This window comes from Pteropus alecto, unplaced genomic scaffold (genome assembly GCF_000325575.1).
Source record: "Pteropus alecto unplaced genomic scaffold, ASM32557v1 scaffold79, whole genome shotgun sequence".
NCBI classification, from domain to species: domain Eukaryota; kingdom Metazoa; phylum Chordata; class Mammalia; order Chiroptera; family Pteropodidae; genus Pteropus; species Pteropus alecto.
The window spans coordinates 4,858,279-4,871,732 of NW_006494612.1; the positions used below are offsets into that span (position 1 = coordinate 4,858,279).

The window sequence follows — 13,454 nt, forward strand, 5'->3', positions numbered from 1 at the left end:
AATGATTCTCAGATTCAAAGATGGCATTTTGGGTAAGTATCAATCAGAGCTACCATTGAGCAAATGTTGCATGAGGGCAAATGAAAAGTTTGCAAAGTAAAGTTACGATTCATGATAGCTGGAATATTTTATTTTCTAATAATATGCAGAAGTTGTATGATGTTTTTTTTTTGCTTAGTCCTTCACTGCATTTACCACATTCCATTTAATGTATCCTTTGGAGCCTAAGAGGATAGTCTGTTTTTTTGTTTTTTTGTTTTTTTTTTCTTTTTAATGCCTATAGTAACATTATTGTATATAGTAACATGACTTTACAAAGTGTTCCCTATTTAAAAATTCATTTCCTGGTCTTGGGGTTACTATTAGGAAAAAAAAACCAACACACATTTAATAGTATTGGACATATTAAAAGTTTTTATGTCTTTAGTAGGCATGACTAAAACTTGGAAGACATCTATAACTGTTATAGAAATTTGACAACAAAGTATCTCAAATGTGTTTCAAATGTGTAGGTAGAGAAATTGTATTACATTCTAACTACCAAGATAACAATGTCTAATTCTTGATATACTTTTAAATAATAAGATGCTTAAATAGTTACCTAAATAGAAATTTTTTATGAATTAATATTGCTGATCTAAGGGAAAGCAGCATGGAAAATACTTTGAGTCTTCTTTTTATAACATAAAATAAATGATCTTTATCTTTTTTTTTACCCCAGCAGACAGGGACAAACCCAGTACTGAAGGAAATGTCAAACACTGAACAGCTCACTGAGAAATGTAGACTGAAAACAAAGAAAGATTCTGACAAATGCTCACACTGATATTAATAAAATAAGATGTGAGATAGGTATAATTAACCTTATCAGAGTTGCTTGAATTACTCTTAAAACCTAGTAGTTGTGTATTGTATGAATGGATGCTCTTAAGTTGTCTAGGGAAAGGGCGGGTGTTATATTCGAAGTATCCCTTTCTATAGTGATTGAGATTTTCTATCTTGATTAATTTCCCATCATTTAGCAGCTGGTATATTCTTAAACATTTGTTAAAATGTAACTCTTAAATGACTTTATTTATTTGTTATTTTGTGATAACTCAAAATGTTTGTAACCAAAAATAGAAGTTGGTAAATGTTAATAAGAAGCAGGGAATGACATTTACAGAACATTTCCTTATTTATATATTATAATCCCATCCTTTTGCTGTCATTACTATTATTTGTCTTAGCTCAAAGTAAGCTTTCCTCTTTATGCCATGTGAGTAACCCTTAACAAGCATTTGACTGTAGATTCTAACATTTTACAAACTGTATTTGATCTTCACATACAAGCACTTTAATATATCTCTCCCCAGCTGTTATACTCATACATTTGTAATAATCCATCTTTTTGACAGAATCATTATTGGAGGTCCTGAGAAGCGAAGACCTGCAAACTAACACCGAAGCTTTTTTATATTGTATGGGGACTATCAAATTCATTTCTGGAAATCCAAGATTTCTTAACGAAATGATCAGCAAAGGTGCTGTGGAAATATTGATGAATTTGATAAAGCAAATAAATGAGAACACCAAGAAATGCAGTACATGTTTGCCTAACTCAGGCCACTTGTTAGTCCAAGTAAGTATTTTACTTGAAAAGGTTAGATATGTAAAATTAGTTTTCACATTACCTAGTATCAGTTATCTGCCAGGTGAATGTAACAGGTAACGGGTGGGCTGTTGCCCCACCTCAGGGATCAAGGGCAACAATCACTGCCCACCTCCTCCTTGTGTGTGCCCATTTCCACTGGAAAGGCTATTCTATGGCTTTTCATGGAGCAGCTGTCCGCACAGCTTGCAGACATCCATTTCCACGACCCTGTGGAGAATGCAGGTCTGGAAGAATGAAAAAGCAGCACCTTTCTGTGAAGCGATTGCATGTTATAATCAGAATTTTAACAGGCAGAGTTTTAACTTTTAGAGTTTTGAAAACAAGCCTCATCTGGAGAGTATTCATGATGATGGGTAGTTAAATACCGTGAATCTTTTATCTACGATAAAAAAGAGAAAGTTAATGATATTGAGTTGTTGAGAGGGTATGTAGATGACATGCAGGCCTAAGACTGCAGAAACGAAGGTAACATGACTGGATCCCTTTAATATGACCAAGGTAAGGAGAGAAAATTTGTTATGTGTTAAAAGTTTTATTACTTCTTTTGCGGCAGATTAAATTTTATCATTAAATTATTTTCATTAGTGCTGCTTCAGCTCTCATATTCTTTTTTAGATGAGATTTTACACTTTAATGGCATTTGTAGTATCAGATAATAGCATCTTTGATGTAATAATTCATGAGACTTGAAATGCACTTGTCAATTAATGAGGATTGATTAAGCACTCAGAGCACTCAAAGCCTATGGGAAAGTATGTTAAAAATTAGATTTAGACCCTGGTCTAAAGATGCTTAAAGTGTTTATGATGATTATTAATTTTGGACTTTATGGTCTGTCTCCATTTTGAAAAAAAATGTGGAAACCTCTTTTAGTCACAAATGATTAAAAATTCTACTGGATGTGTCATCTTCTGACTAGAAAAACTTAAGAAACATTATTTTCATGCTGCCAGTGTTATTGAATTCCTCAAGATTTTCTCTCATTTAATAGTTATTTTGGTTATATAATTATATTCCTTGTTAAAATGCAAAAAAAAAAAAAAAGTATAAAAGATAAAGGCGGGTAACATTGGACAGCCAGGATTTCTTGTCCTTTATGACTTGCAACCCAGAGAAGCTCAGTAGCTTTAGCACACTTTCTGGGGACCTCCTATTACAAAACTGTCCATTCTAGCATCTGGCACAGTGCCAGAGTCATCCTGTTTTCCTAACACAATCCTGTCAGAGGTTGTTGAATGAATGGAACACATCTGAAGCTGGACCCTAAAGGTTGTGTAGAATTTGCAAAACTGGCAGAAAGGGAAAGGGACAAGGTGCTAGGGTGGCGGAAGCGGGGATTCTGAAGAGGTGGATCTGTCTTAGAGCAGAGTGTTTCTGTGGGGAAGGCGTACAGGTGAGATTCAAAGCCGACGGTCATGGGTCTCGAGGACCAGGCTGCAGAATGTGGACTTAGAGCACCAGGGAGCAATTGCAGGTCAATGCGTGGAAGGAAGAGATGATATCAGAGTGGCAGAAAGATGAATGTGTACAAGATATTAAATGGATAAAAACCAAAAAGCTGAAAAGTAGTAGGAGGAGGATATGTCGGTGGTATGGACCAATTGGAGAGTTAAGATCTCATACACGGTATCCCCAATTAAGAGGCATTGTTGCAGTTATTAGATTTTAGACACAATGGAGCTAAAGGAAAATGGTCAAGGAATGGGTGTAAAAGAAAAGCTCCACAGCATGTGGGCTAATGTTGCTTGCAGGAAAAAATACTGAAGCATTGAGATTTTGAAGGGTTTTTTTATATGTGTTGTTTCTTGTGTGTGTATATATATATATATATATATACACACATACACATATGTTGATCACCATGTGGCTGACACCAGGAGACATTGATGACACAGGTGTTTGTAGAGTGGCTGATCTGTGCCCGGTGTGTTCTGAGTGCTGAGTAAGAGAATGAAGGATGAGAGAACTGCCAGTGGGGGCCAACTTTGTGGTGATTCTCGTGTCCAGATAATGGTGTACAGTGTCTTATTCTTCTACAAAACCATGGTCCTTCCACATGTTCGATGCTGCATTCAGTTTTACCTGTTGGGTACCTGATAGCATTCTGAGACGGTTGAGAGACCAATTGCTGATGCTGAGAGAAACTGAGGGGCTACCACCTGTGCCTCAAGTGGAAGTAGTAATGCTCCCAGTCTGGGAAAACTGGAGTCATGAGTGTGTCTGTAAAATCGTAAGGGTAAAGAAGCTTAAACTGTGCATGTTCACTAAGTTCCAGAATATTAGAATTTCGGGAGAGTTCCCTGAAACTTGGAAAAAGAGAAATATCGGCCAGGTAAAAGACAAGGCCCCCTAAGCGCCAGTAATAAATTGCATGACCCAAAGAGGTAACACAGACAGAAATAGAGATTTGCCTCCGTTGATCTAAAATGGATTATTACGAGGTGTTAGGGTTCATCCCTGACTGGTAAAGGCCAATGATTAGAAGGCATAACACAGGAGATGAGGAAGTTTGCTGGAGTCCCCGCCATCAGAAAATCTGTGTGTTCTCCACCCTGCCCCGCTTCTGGGGAGTGGAGAAGAGTCTTCTGTATTTGTCATAGTCACACCAAGCCCAAATTCCCCTGGCATCTTGTTTTTTTCTGTTGTGTCTTGAGAACATTATGTTCAAAGCTGCTTCACTGTAACTGAAGAAAATCTCAAGGTGTTCCCATTTATAGTTGGGTAATTTATAGGTATATAATATAGCTATTGAAACCCAGATTGACTTGAACATTCCTTTGTATTTCCAACCTTCTTTTCTTTCCAGACTGACTCATTTGATTTTGAGTTCAATCCTTAAAAAAATACATTCTTTCTCTGCTTCAGCTACATTTTTGAAGTGAAAATTTTTCTATAGCACCCCAGATAACATAGTTTGCTTTCCCTCCTCTCTTACCTGTATCATTTCTCTGGCCTCTAAGCCTGCAGGCTTCTCCTTAGAGGGTCCTTCGAATCCTAATCTTACTCCCTCCTTGCTCTGTACATCTCCAGTGTCATATTCTTCCTTTATCTATATGGAAATTTCTTAGTCAGTTTGATCCTCCCACCCCCTGTCAATCCCTGTTCCATTCTCTCACTTTGGCTTGAGTTTGGGGACAAGAAAAACGAATTAAACAAAGAGAAATGACTCAGACATTTTGAGCCGGGGTGTTTTAGAAAGTGATAAAATTATTATTAGAAATTGGAGTTACACAAGGAACTGATTTGGTGAGAGGAGGAAATTATGCAATGAGTCTTAATGTAAGACTTTAAAGTGCCAACAGAATAGCCAAGTGGTAGTGTCCAATGGTCAACTGAGATCTGAACTAATGCTTAGCAGAGAAAGTGACCCCTCCCCACCCCCCACCCCCCGCAAAAAAAAAAGATTCGGTGTCATTAACATGGAAGTGATAGTCGAAGTCTAGAAAGGCAATGAGCGTACTCAGGCAGAGAGGATAGAAAAAGAACAGAAGAGGGCTGAGGACAGATTCTGTAAAATGGCCGAATTTGTGGAATGAGAAGAGAAAAAAATAAGTGACCAAAAAATTAAGAAAGGATAATGTACAAGAGAATAGAGATTTTAAAAGCAAGGATTGGTCAGCTTTGGTAAATACCGTAGAGAGCACACAGGTAAAGAGGAATTCTACTTTGTATGGAGCAGTCAAGTACGCAGGAGCTCTCGTTCCTTTTAAATCTTACATATTTTCTTTATCTCTGTATTTTTAAATTAAAAGATGTTTTGATATAGTTTTTGATTTATTTTTTTTTATTTTTATTTTTTTAAATTTCTAAGCCCTAGAGTAAAACTCTCCCTTTTGGCTGCTCTGAGTTCACTCCCGTATTCTATGTTCCACTCCTTCCCTACCATGTACTACGTCACCCTTAGAGCCCTGAGGGTCCATTTGGTGTGTGCCCCTAGTGTTAGGACCGAGCTCAGTGCCACCATGTGGACCGGTGAAGAGGGCACGGACTCCGGAGCTGGCGTTTCAGCTCTAGCACTGAGCGTGCTCGTCACTCTCTGAGCCTCGCTTTCCTCATCTCTGAAGGACTGGCTATGCCTGGCTTAACGGTTAGTTGGGAAAATTAAATGAAAGCATCTAGAATAGGACATGGCACAGAGTTGGCACTCGGCAGAAATTTATTAAGTAAAATAAGATCAGAATTACCAAAACTTGAAATTTCAAAGAGCAATTACTTCTGATGAGGGGAAAAAAAAAAAAAAATCACAAGAAATTAAGATGACCAAGCTAGAGGCGGATTTCAAATCTTGAATCTTTTTTTGTTCGTTTGTTTTGTTTCTTGGCCTTCACAAGCTATATGGAGAAGAGTGCTGAAGAGAATCTAAAACTGGAAGGCGGGTATTACATCGGCACTGCAGGATTCTGGGTGCATAAGGACCCCAAGTTCTCAAAGCCAGTTATTCTCTACTTCAAGGATTTGGGGGATTTAAGAGAGACCTTTGACCGATGTTTGGGGACTTAATTAAGCAGTCATTTAAATTACATTAGTAATTAAAGATTGTACCAAGGCATTTGGTACAATCTTTAAATCTTGCCTTAGTTATCTTTAATAATTTTAAAATGTAAAGATTAATAAATTTGTATTTAGGTAATTAATTATTATGAGCATGCACACTCTCGTTCTCTGGCTTACCCTTACCTGTGGGAAGTCTGCCTGTTCAGACCATGAAATCAGAACCGAGGCCGTAACTGCTATCTGTCTGATGGACATTTGCTCTGGTTATTGGAGGAAATAAACTGCATACTTATAAAATGGGAGCAAATATTCCTGTCCTTATATTTCTTAAATTCTTACAGATAATTTTATTGGAGATTTGATGATTAAACAACAAAAAAATATTTTTAAAGCATCCCTTTTGAAGGATTTGCTTGAATAGGAAGCAGCAGACTCGGTCTTTTATTTTCCAATTGCTTTAATTACGGTATATAATTTATTACAATACAGTGAAATGCTCAAATCTTATGTTTGTTTGATGAGTTTTGAGAAAAGCATACAGCCATGTAATCCACTCGTCAAGATGCGGAAGATTTCTATCACCTCAGAAATTTCCTCCCACCCCTTCCCAGGTAATTCCTACTTTCCAGCACTCAGAGGGAACCATTTTCCAACCTCGTCCACCATAGATAAGCTCTGCCTGCTCTGGCATTTAATATAAATGGAAAGTACAGTGTGTACTTTTTTTTTTTGTCTGCCCCCCCTTTTTTTACTTTTTTTTCAAACAGTATAAATTCACAAGATGTTATCAAAATAGTACAGAGACATCCTGTGTACCCATCACCTAGCTTCTCCCAGTGTGACATCTTACATAATTATACTACATTATCAAAACCAGGAAATTGATAGGGTACAATAAAGTTAACTAGAATATTATGTCTGGTTTATTTTGCTTATTAGCATATTGTTTTTGAGATTACATGAAACTTTTTTGTCATAATCTTTGGTATTGGTTACTAGGCTTGCTAATTTTTTAATGATGCGTTTTTTGGGAAAGGGATAGCTATTTTCTGCTTATAAGGTTTCTCTCTATAAAGGAACACCCAGTAGTATAACTAACCAGTCACTCGCCCAATTGGCATGAGAAGCAGTCAGAGGCTACTTCTCTCTTTCTTGGGAGGGGCTATATATAGGCACCTCATGTTCACCTCAGATTCTCCAGGGACAGCACATCTGAAGATTTGGGGAGACTCAGAGACCCCCAAAAATGTAGTGCCTCGTGTTTCAAACCTGGAAATAAGAGACAAAAACTAAGGCGGATGGGTAGGGGGAGACGGTTATCACCATGGCTGAGGATGTAGCTTATAGCTGAGGCAGGCATGCTTCCTAACTCTGAACCCCCAAATTAGATTTGTCACCTAGTCACAGGCTACATCTGCCCCTGAAGGCACAGAGAACACCCTGTGCTCACCAACATAAAGTGAAGGGTGGAGAGTAGCTAGGAGTGTTATGCTAAAGGATGTCTCCTCATAAGGGAGGAAATTCAGGAGGGGGAAATAAATATTCCTACACCTACAGTTTCTGGAGAGAGCCGTTTGCTTTTTCAGGTGCTGTCTTATCTGCTCAGCCTCATCTCTTCACTGTAGACATGAGTTGCGGTAATAAAGAAACGTCACTCACTTTAACATGTAATTGTGCAAATCGGTGTTATTACTGGTAGTTCTTAATGCATTACCTTTTCAGACTAATTTTCTTTATTTTACTGCATTGGCGTTCTATATAGTTATACGGCATTCAGAATTTAAGCTATACCGATCCATATAATAGCCACAACTAGAAGAATGAGCTTCCTCCTCATTTTACCAAGGTAACTAACATAGAGGCAGTAAACAAGCAGTAATAAACATAGGCAAATGTTAAATAGAGTCCCAAAGTAGGGCATCGAGGCTTTGAGGAGGACAGAAACATTTCCTGCTCAAGTAGGAGACCCACGGAGGGAATGTGCCAAACAGGCTCCATAGCCAAGCACCAAGCATTATCAAGGATTATGAATTAATATCACTTTCATATGTGTCTATCTTAACTCCAACAAAACGCTTAGGAATTTTCGGTACTAGTGGTTTCATGTGTTTAGTGGCAACTTGTCACTGGTTTCAGCCAGAACTGTACTTATCACATGTGAGACAATATGAAACTTCTTGGGTTACCACATAGGCTCTGGTTTTGGCATATATGTGGTCTCACTTGGGCACAGATCCAAAACATGAATGTGCTTTTATTCGTAGACGGCGATGGCTTTGCTGAGGCTGGAAAATGGTATGGCCTTGGTCTTAAATCATTTGACACAGTTTGCGGTCTCTGGTGGCTTTGTTTATTCTTTCACATCATCAGTGGGAAGTGAACCATTTTGCAGTTGGCAGTTAAGTTGAGATAAAGCTCGAAGGATTTTGGTTATGGATATTCCAGATGATTGAGAAATAAAACACTTTTAGAGACAGCCAAATAGAGTTCGAGAGACAACAGACAAGGAGTCAGAGCCCAGGATACCCACCTACCTGGTCACTGGTGAACTTTTTGGGTTTCAGTTTCCTCATATGACAAGTGGGTCTCAAATTACCTTTCCTGTCTGTCTCATGGGGTTGGTTTAGGGAGCAAATGAGATCAAGCTCATGAGATAGCTCTGTAAATCTTGAAGTAGCTACTCAAATCCTTTTCACGATAGCATTTGAAGTATAAAAATAAATCAAACAATCTTGATGCTAATTTTAAGGAAGAAAAATAATAACTTTCAAACTATTAATGATACAGTTCTCAATTGCATTATGTTCCAAAGGTTCTTTGAACGGTGGTTTTTGAAATTGAGAAAATGTTTCTCGAAGGAACAATGTCACGGTTGTTGGTGAGGTTCCCAGCCTAGCTCAAAAGCCTGTTTAACTTGCGATGCGCCTTTGTTCTGTGGTGGGCTATGAGCTACAAGCTCCTCTGATCTGGGGCAGCTCTTGTAGCTGAATTTCTTCAGGGAAAGATCTGGTGAGTTCCTTGGGGACTGAGGACCCCGATGGAGGGATAGGGCAAAAGGAAGAGAGCAGTTCATCCTCTGGGGAATTGAGCAGTGTGTGGAGGCTCAGGTGGAGTAAGGAGCCGTCCCCACCTTGTGCCCACCCCAGTGCAGTAGAGAAAGCTGGGAATGGAGCCACAGCTTCTGATGGGGCCACAGCTTCTGGTCCTGTGTTGTCATTCATAAGTCCAGTGATCCAAATCAGGAGGGCCTCATATTTTAAGACAAAGATTTCTTGTGTTTACTAAGATTTTTTAACCAATTAACAGTTGAAAACATAATTTGATATTGATAACTAAGTACCTATAATTGATTTGAAAAAACAGATGCTGAATCTTTTTACTTCTAATTTTGCTCTACTAAAATGCTGTTTGGGGCTTTCTAAATTATCTCATCACTTCTTAATATAATTTTTCCCTTTAAAATGGATCTCCCAATGTTGACTGCACAGTGAGAACTTTGAGGCCCAACTAATTCAATGTGAGGTAAGACAGCTTGGCCAAAGTCACCAGTCATTTTAACTGGACATTCTGATGGCAGGGGGTTGAGGGAGTGGGGGAGCAGGAACTGGGGTAGAGGGGCGGACACAGAGAGAAATAGCTGCCTCAGAAAAAGTGAACACCATAAAGTTGTAGAGGGTAGCTCAGTCATTTTTCAGCAGTAGATCAGTAACCAGAATCACACCAGAATGTTTCTTCCTTGATATATGCCAAAAATTTAGGTCCCCTTCTGTCCCAGACATCATCTAACAAGTGCTACTAAAGAAGGACACTTAAAATTTTACTAATCCTCTTTGTGGATTATCAATTCCACATTCTCCTTTTTCTTCTCGCTGGTTGCCTTCTGAGTCAGTATGTTTGTCCCAGGGGGTTGCACATTAGGAGATGGGAAGAAAAAGAATTGAAACTCATGATTTTCAGTTTCCTATTTCTTGGTAAGATAACAGTTAAGAGGTTGGGAATTGTTCCAGTAAGTCCTAAGAAGCTAATCAGGCATCTAGGCATGCTTATAAGTTTTACTTCTTCTTTTGTCATAAAGTATTTGAGATAGCTTAAAAGAGTGTATACAATAAAATAGCAAAGTACATGACTAAGTAGAGTTAGGAACACTGTAATTTAGAGTAGAACGTTAAGAAAGAAACAGATGCATCTCTCAGAGCGTAAAGCTTGGACTTTGGTGACCTGCTCTGGGGGCAGGCCCTGTGGGTGGGCCTTCCCCGGGGGCTGGAAAACAAAGGCTCCGCTGCGGAGCACAGGACTCGTGAATGATTTCCGCAAATATCTCTCTCTTAAAAGTTGGAATGAGGTTGAGAGTTAAGTGGGCTGACTTAGAATTTGCTTTTACTGTTAACCACAGCATTTAGCTAGACTCTCCTCCCACCAATGTTTTTCCATTTTTACCAGAAAAAGCCACTTGTCTCTGCTCAGCATTCAGCCCCTCCCCCACCTCCGCCCCCACAGTGAGATTGGCTCACAGCCAGCATCTCCAAACGGGGGGCCTTCCCTGCTGAATCTGCCTGGCGACCTCCTGATCCTCCTCCCTCAGGTCTTTAAACTCTGGTTTACCACCCTGCCTCTGCTGATTCAGGCACTTCCTCGCCAGAGGCTTCTTAAAGGCAAAAAACCTCCCTTTCCATCTCCCTTGTCCCTTCGTCTCCTTCTCCCCTCTCCTTCCCGTCTTTCCTTTCCTCCTCTCCTCTTTCCCCTTCTCTTTCTCCTGTGTTTCATCCAGCCAGCTTTTCATGGATATATCCATTGTCCTCTGAGTAGAAAGAGGAACAAGAAATGGTCTGTACCCTTGAGGAGCTCGCCATGGACGAGAAGGGGCATGAGACAAGAAGTTATAGTTCTGTGAGGGGGATGGCGCAGGCATGAACAGGATGATTTGTTAACCTGAAAGATGAAATGATCAACCACTGAAACATCTTCACAGAGGAGAAGTGAGCCTGAATGTGATCCAGGAAAATGAGCAGGAGGTGACCAGGTTGAAGAAGGGGCTCAGGAGTGTGATGGAGGGAGACAATATGGGCAGAGGCAATAGTCTGTTCAAAGACTTGGAATTATGAAAGGATGAGGACATTGTGTGTGGTGCAGAGTCTGCATTTTGCCAGATAGGTCAGAGAAGGTCTTTGAACTTACCAGGTTGAAGAAGGGGCTCAGGAGTGTGTGATGGAGGAAGACAATATGGGCAGAGGCAATAGTCTGTTCAAAGGCTTGGAATTATGGAAGGACGAGGACATTGTGTGTGGTGCAGAGTCTACATTTTGCCAGATAGGTCAGAGAAGGTCTTTGAACCAGGACAGTTGAGTCCTGACATGCTCCCTCTGGTCGCAGGGAGCCGCTGTGGGAAGGTGAGCCGGGCAGAGGAGAGACTGGAAGGAAGCCAGTCAGCGGGATATTGAGTTTGGGAAAGAGATGAAGTGGGCTTAAACTGAACCAGCAACCTGATAATGGAAAGAAGAGGTAGGCTGGTGACTAACCAGGTGTGAAAAGAGAACCAGGGAGAAGAGTTAGGAAACTAGAAGGAGCTGCTGTCATGAATGAGAAATAATAGCGTAATACATGGAGGACCAGTCTCCCTCTAAGAAGTCCACTTGTCTTTCATATATATTCATATATATATATATATTCCTCTTCTTTAAAATCATCTTAAAATCCATCTACCTTAGAGATATTGATTAATTGCAGCTTTTTGATATCCTAACCTTTTTATTTACACTTAGTCCTTCTTATGTAGGTATTTAACCATTCCTTCCATCCACAAATATTTATTGAGGATCTACTGTGTGTCAGGCACTGGATTTGTGTCTGGGAGCACAACGGTGGAAAGACAGACAAGACATATGCCCTCACTGAAGCTGCTAGTATAGAAGAGTAGATAGGCAATAAGACATAATATTAAATAGCTTGATATTAAATAGTTTGTATATGATATGAGAAGAAGTTTGAGGGATTGATAAGAGTCCAACTATACAGAGCCTTATGGATCATGGTCAAGAAACCGAATCTTATCCTAAGAGCAATGGACAAAAAGCCAGCAGGGCTTAGGGTGGTGACAAAAAGCAGGCAGGATTCTGGGATGTCTCTGAGGCTCGGGACTTGAGCAACTGGGTTGATGGTGGTTTCATACATTCAGGTATTACTATGTATTATTCAGGGGTGTGGTACATGTTTCACATATATTATTCTTTCGGCATCACAACCAATAAATGTGGAAATATTCGAGATATCACATCTGACTCTACTATGTGTACCACAATGTGACATTGCAGTAAATGCATAGGGATTTAAAATCAGATGATGTGTCACATGTAAATGTGTGCTTCCATTTGTAAAAGTTGTAGTTCGGGGGCAAAAGAAACTTGAGCTATCTTAACCTTTTCTAATGAGGTGAGAAAATGGGTTATCAGGGAGAACAAAACTAAGGTTGAAACAAGAAACTAAAAGCTCCTAAGAAAACTATGGTCCCTTCTGCTGACAGTGTGCCTTACCAGAGGTTAGTTGTGGGGAGCAAAGGGACTACAGATCAAGGTAGAAATCAGTGAAGCCTTGGGGACCAGGGAAAGGGAATTATTCCTGTGTGTGTGGTTAGAATGGGAATTCCACCATCTCCCACCATCATCATCCACCAGGGTTCAGGTTAAGACTCATGCGGGCATCTGTGCTCGCTGGTGTCCAAGTGGGAAAGCTTGCGTCATTCCTTGGTTTGACGTCAACCAGCAGCACTTGCCGGAGTGCCTGGGCTGTCTTTGAAGAAGGAGAACAGGTAGAGCTAGGGTCAAGTGATGAGAATTTTCCATTGTGATGCCCTGGAATGCCTAGGATGGTTTATTAGCCTTCACAAAAGACCCATTCCTTAGCTTAGGAGACTGTATTATAGGTCCACGGTTAAGTGAAATGGTCTCTAGTTCATTTTCCTTTCAATATTTTGGCTACTGAAGCTTTCAGGGAAGTATTTACCGAATTGCCATGTAATCGAATTGACTACAAAAGACTTGTGCATATTTATTTGAAGCATTATTTTTATTTTCTTTGCTTTTGAGAAAGTCAGTTACAATCTAACAAAATCTTTGTTGCTGTTGTTACAAAGGAAAACTAATCAAAGATACATGTCATCTTAATTTTTTAAAGTTTATTAACTACAGCTATCATGACACTTTATATCAACATCATGCTTTACAGTGCACAAACGCTTGGTTACATGTTTTCCATCTATACTCACAGCCACCCTGAGAGGTGAGCAGGGATGTAACTCCCTTTTCACAGATGA

At 39.7% G+C, this 13,454-nt stretch overlaps 1 protein-coding gene across 1 annotated transcript in view; it reads left to right on the plus strand.

The window, feature by feature from the left end:
- The window catches only part of ARMC2 (armadillo repeat containing 2), an 87,879-nt gene that overhangs the window by 44,323 nt on the left and 30,102 nt on the right, over positions 1 to 13,454 (plus strand). Inside the window, 3 exon segments of the mRNA XM_006926056.3 lie at positions 1 to 17; positions 19 to 32; positions 1,398 to 1,621. The exon segment at positions 1 to 17 is cut by the window's left edge and continues 72 nt beyond it. Of these exon segments, the coding sequence (XP_006926118.1) occupies positions 1 to 17; positions 19 to 32; positions 1,398 to 1,621 (255 nt within the window).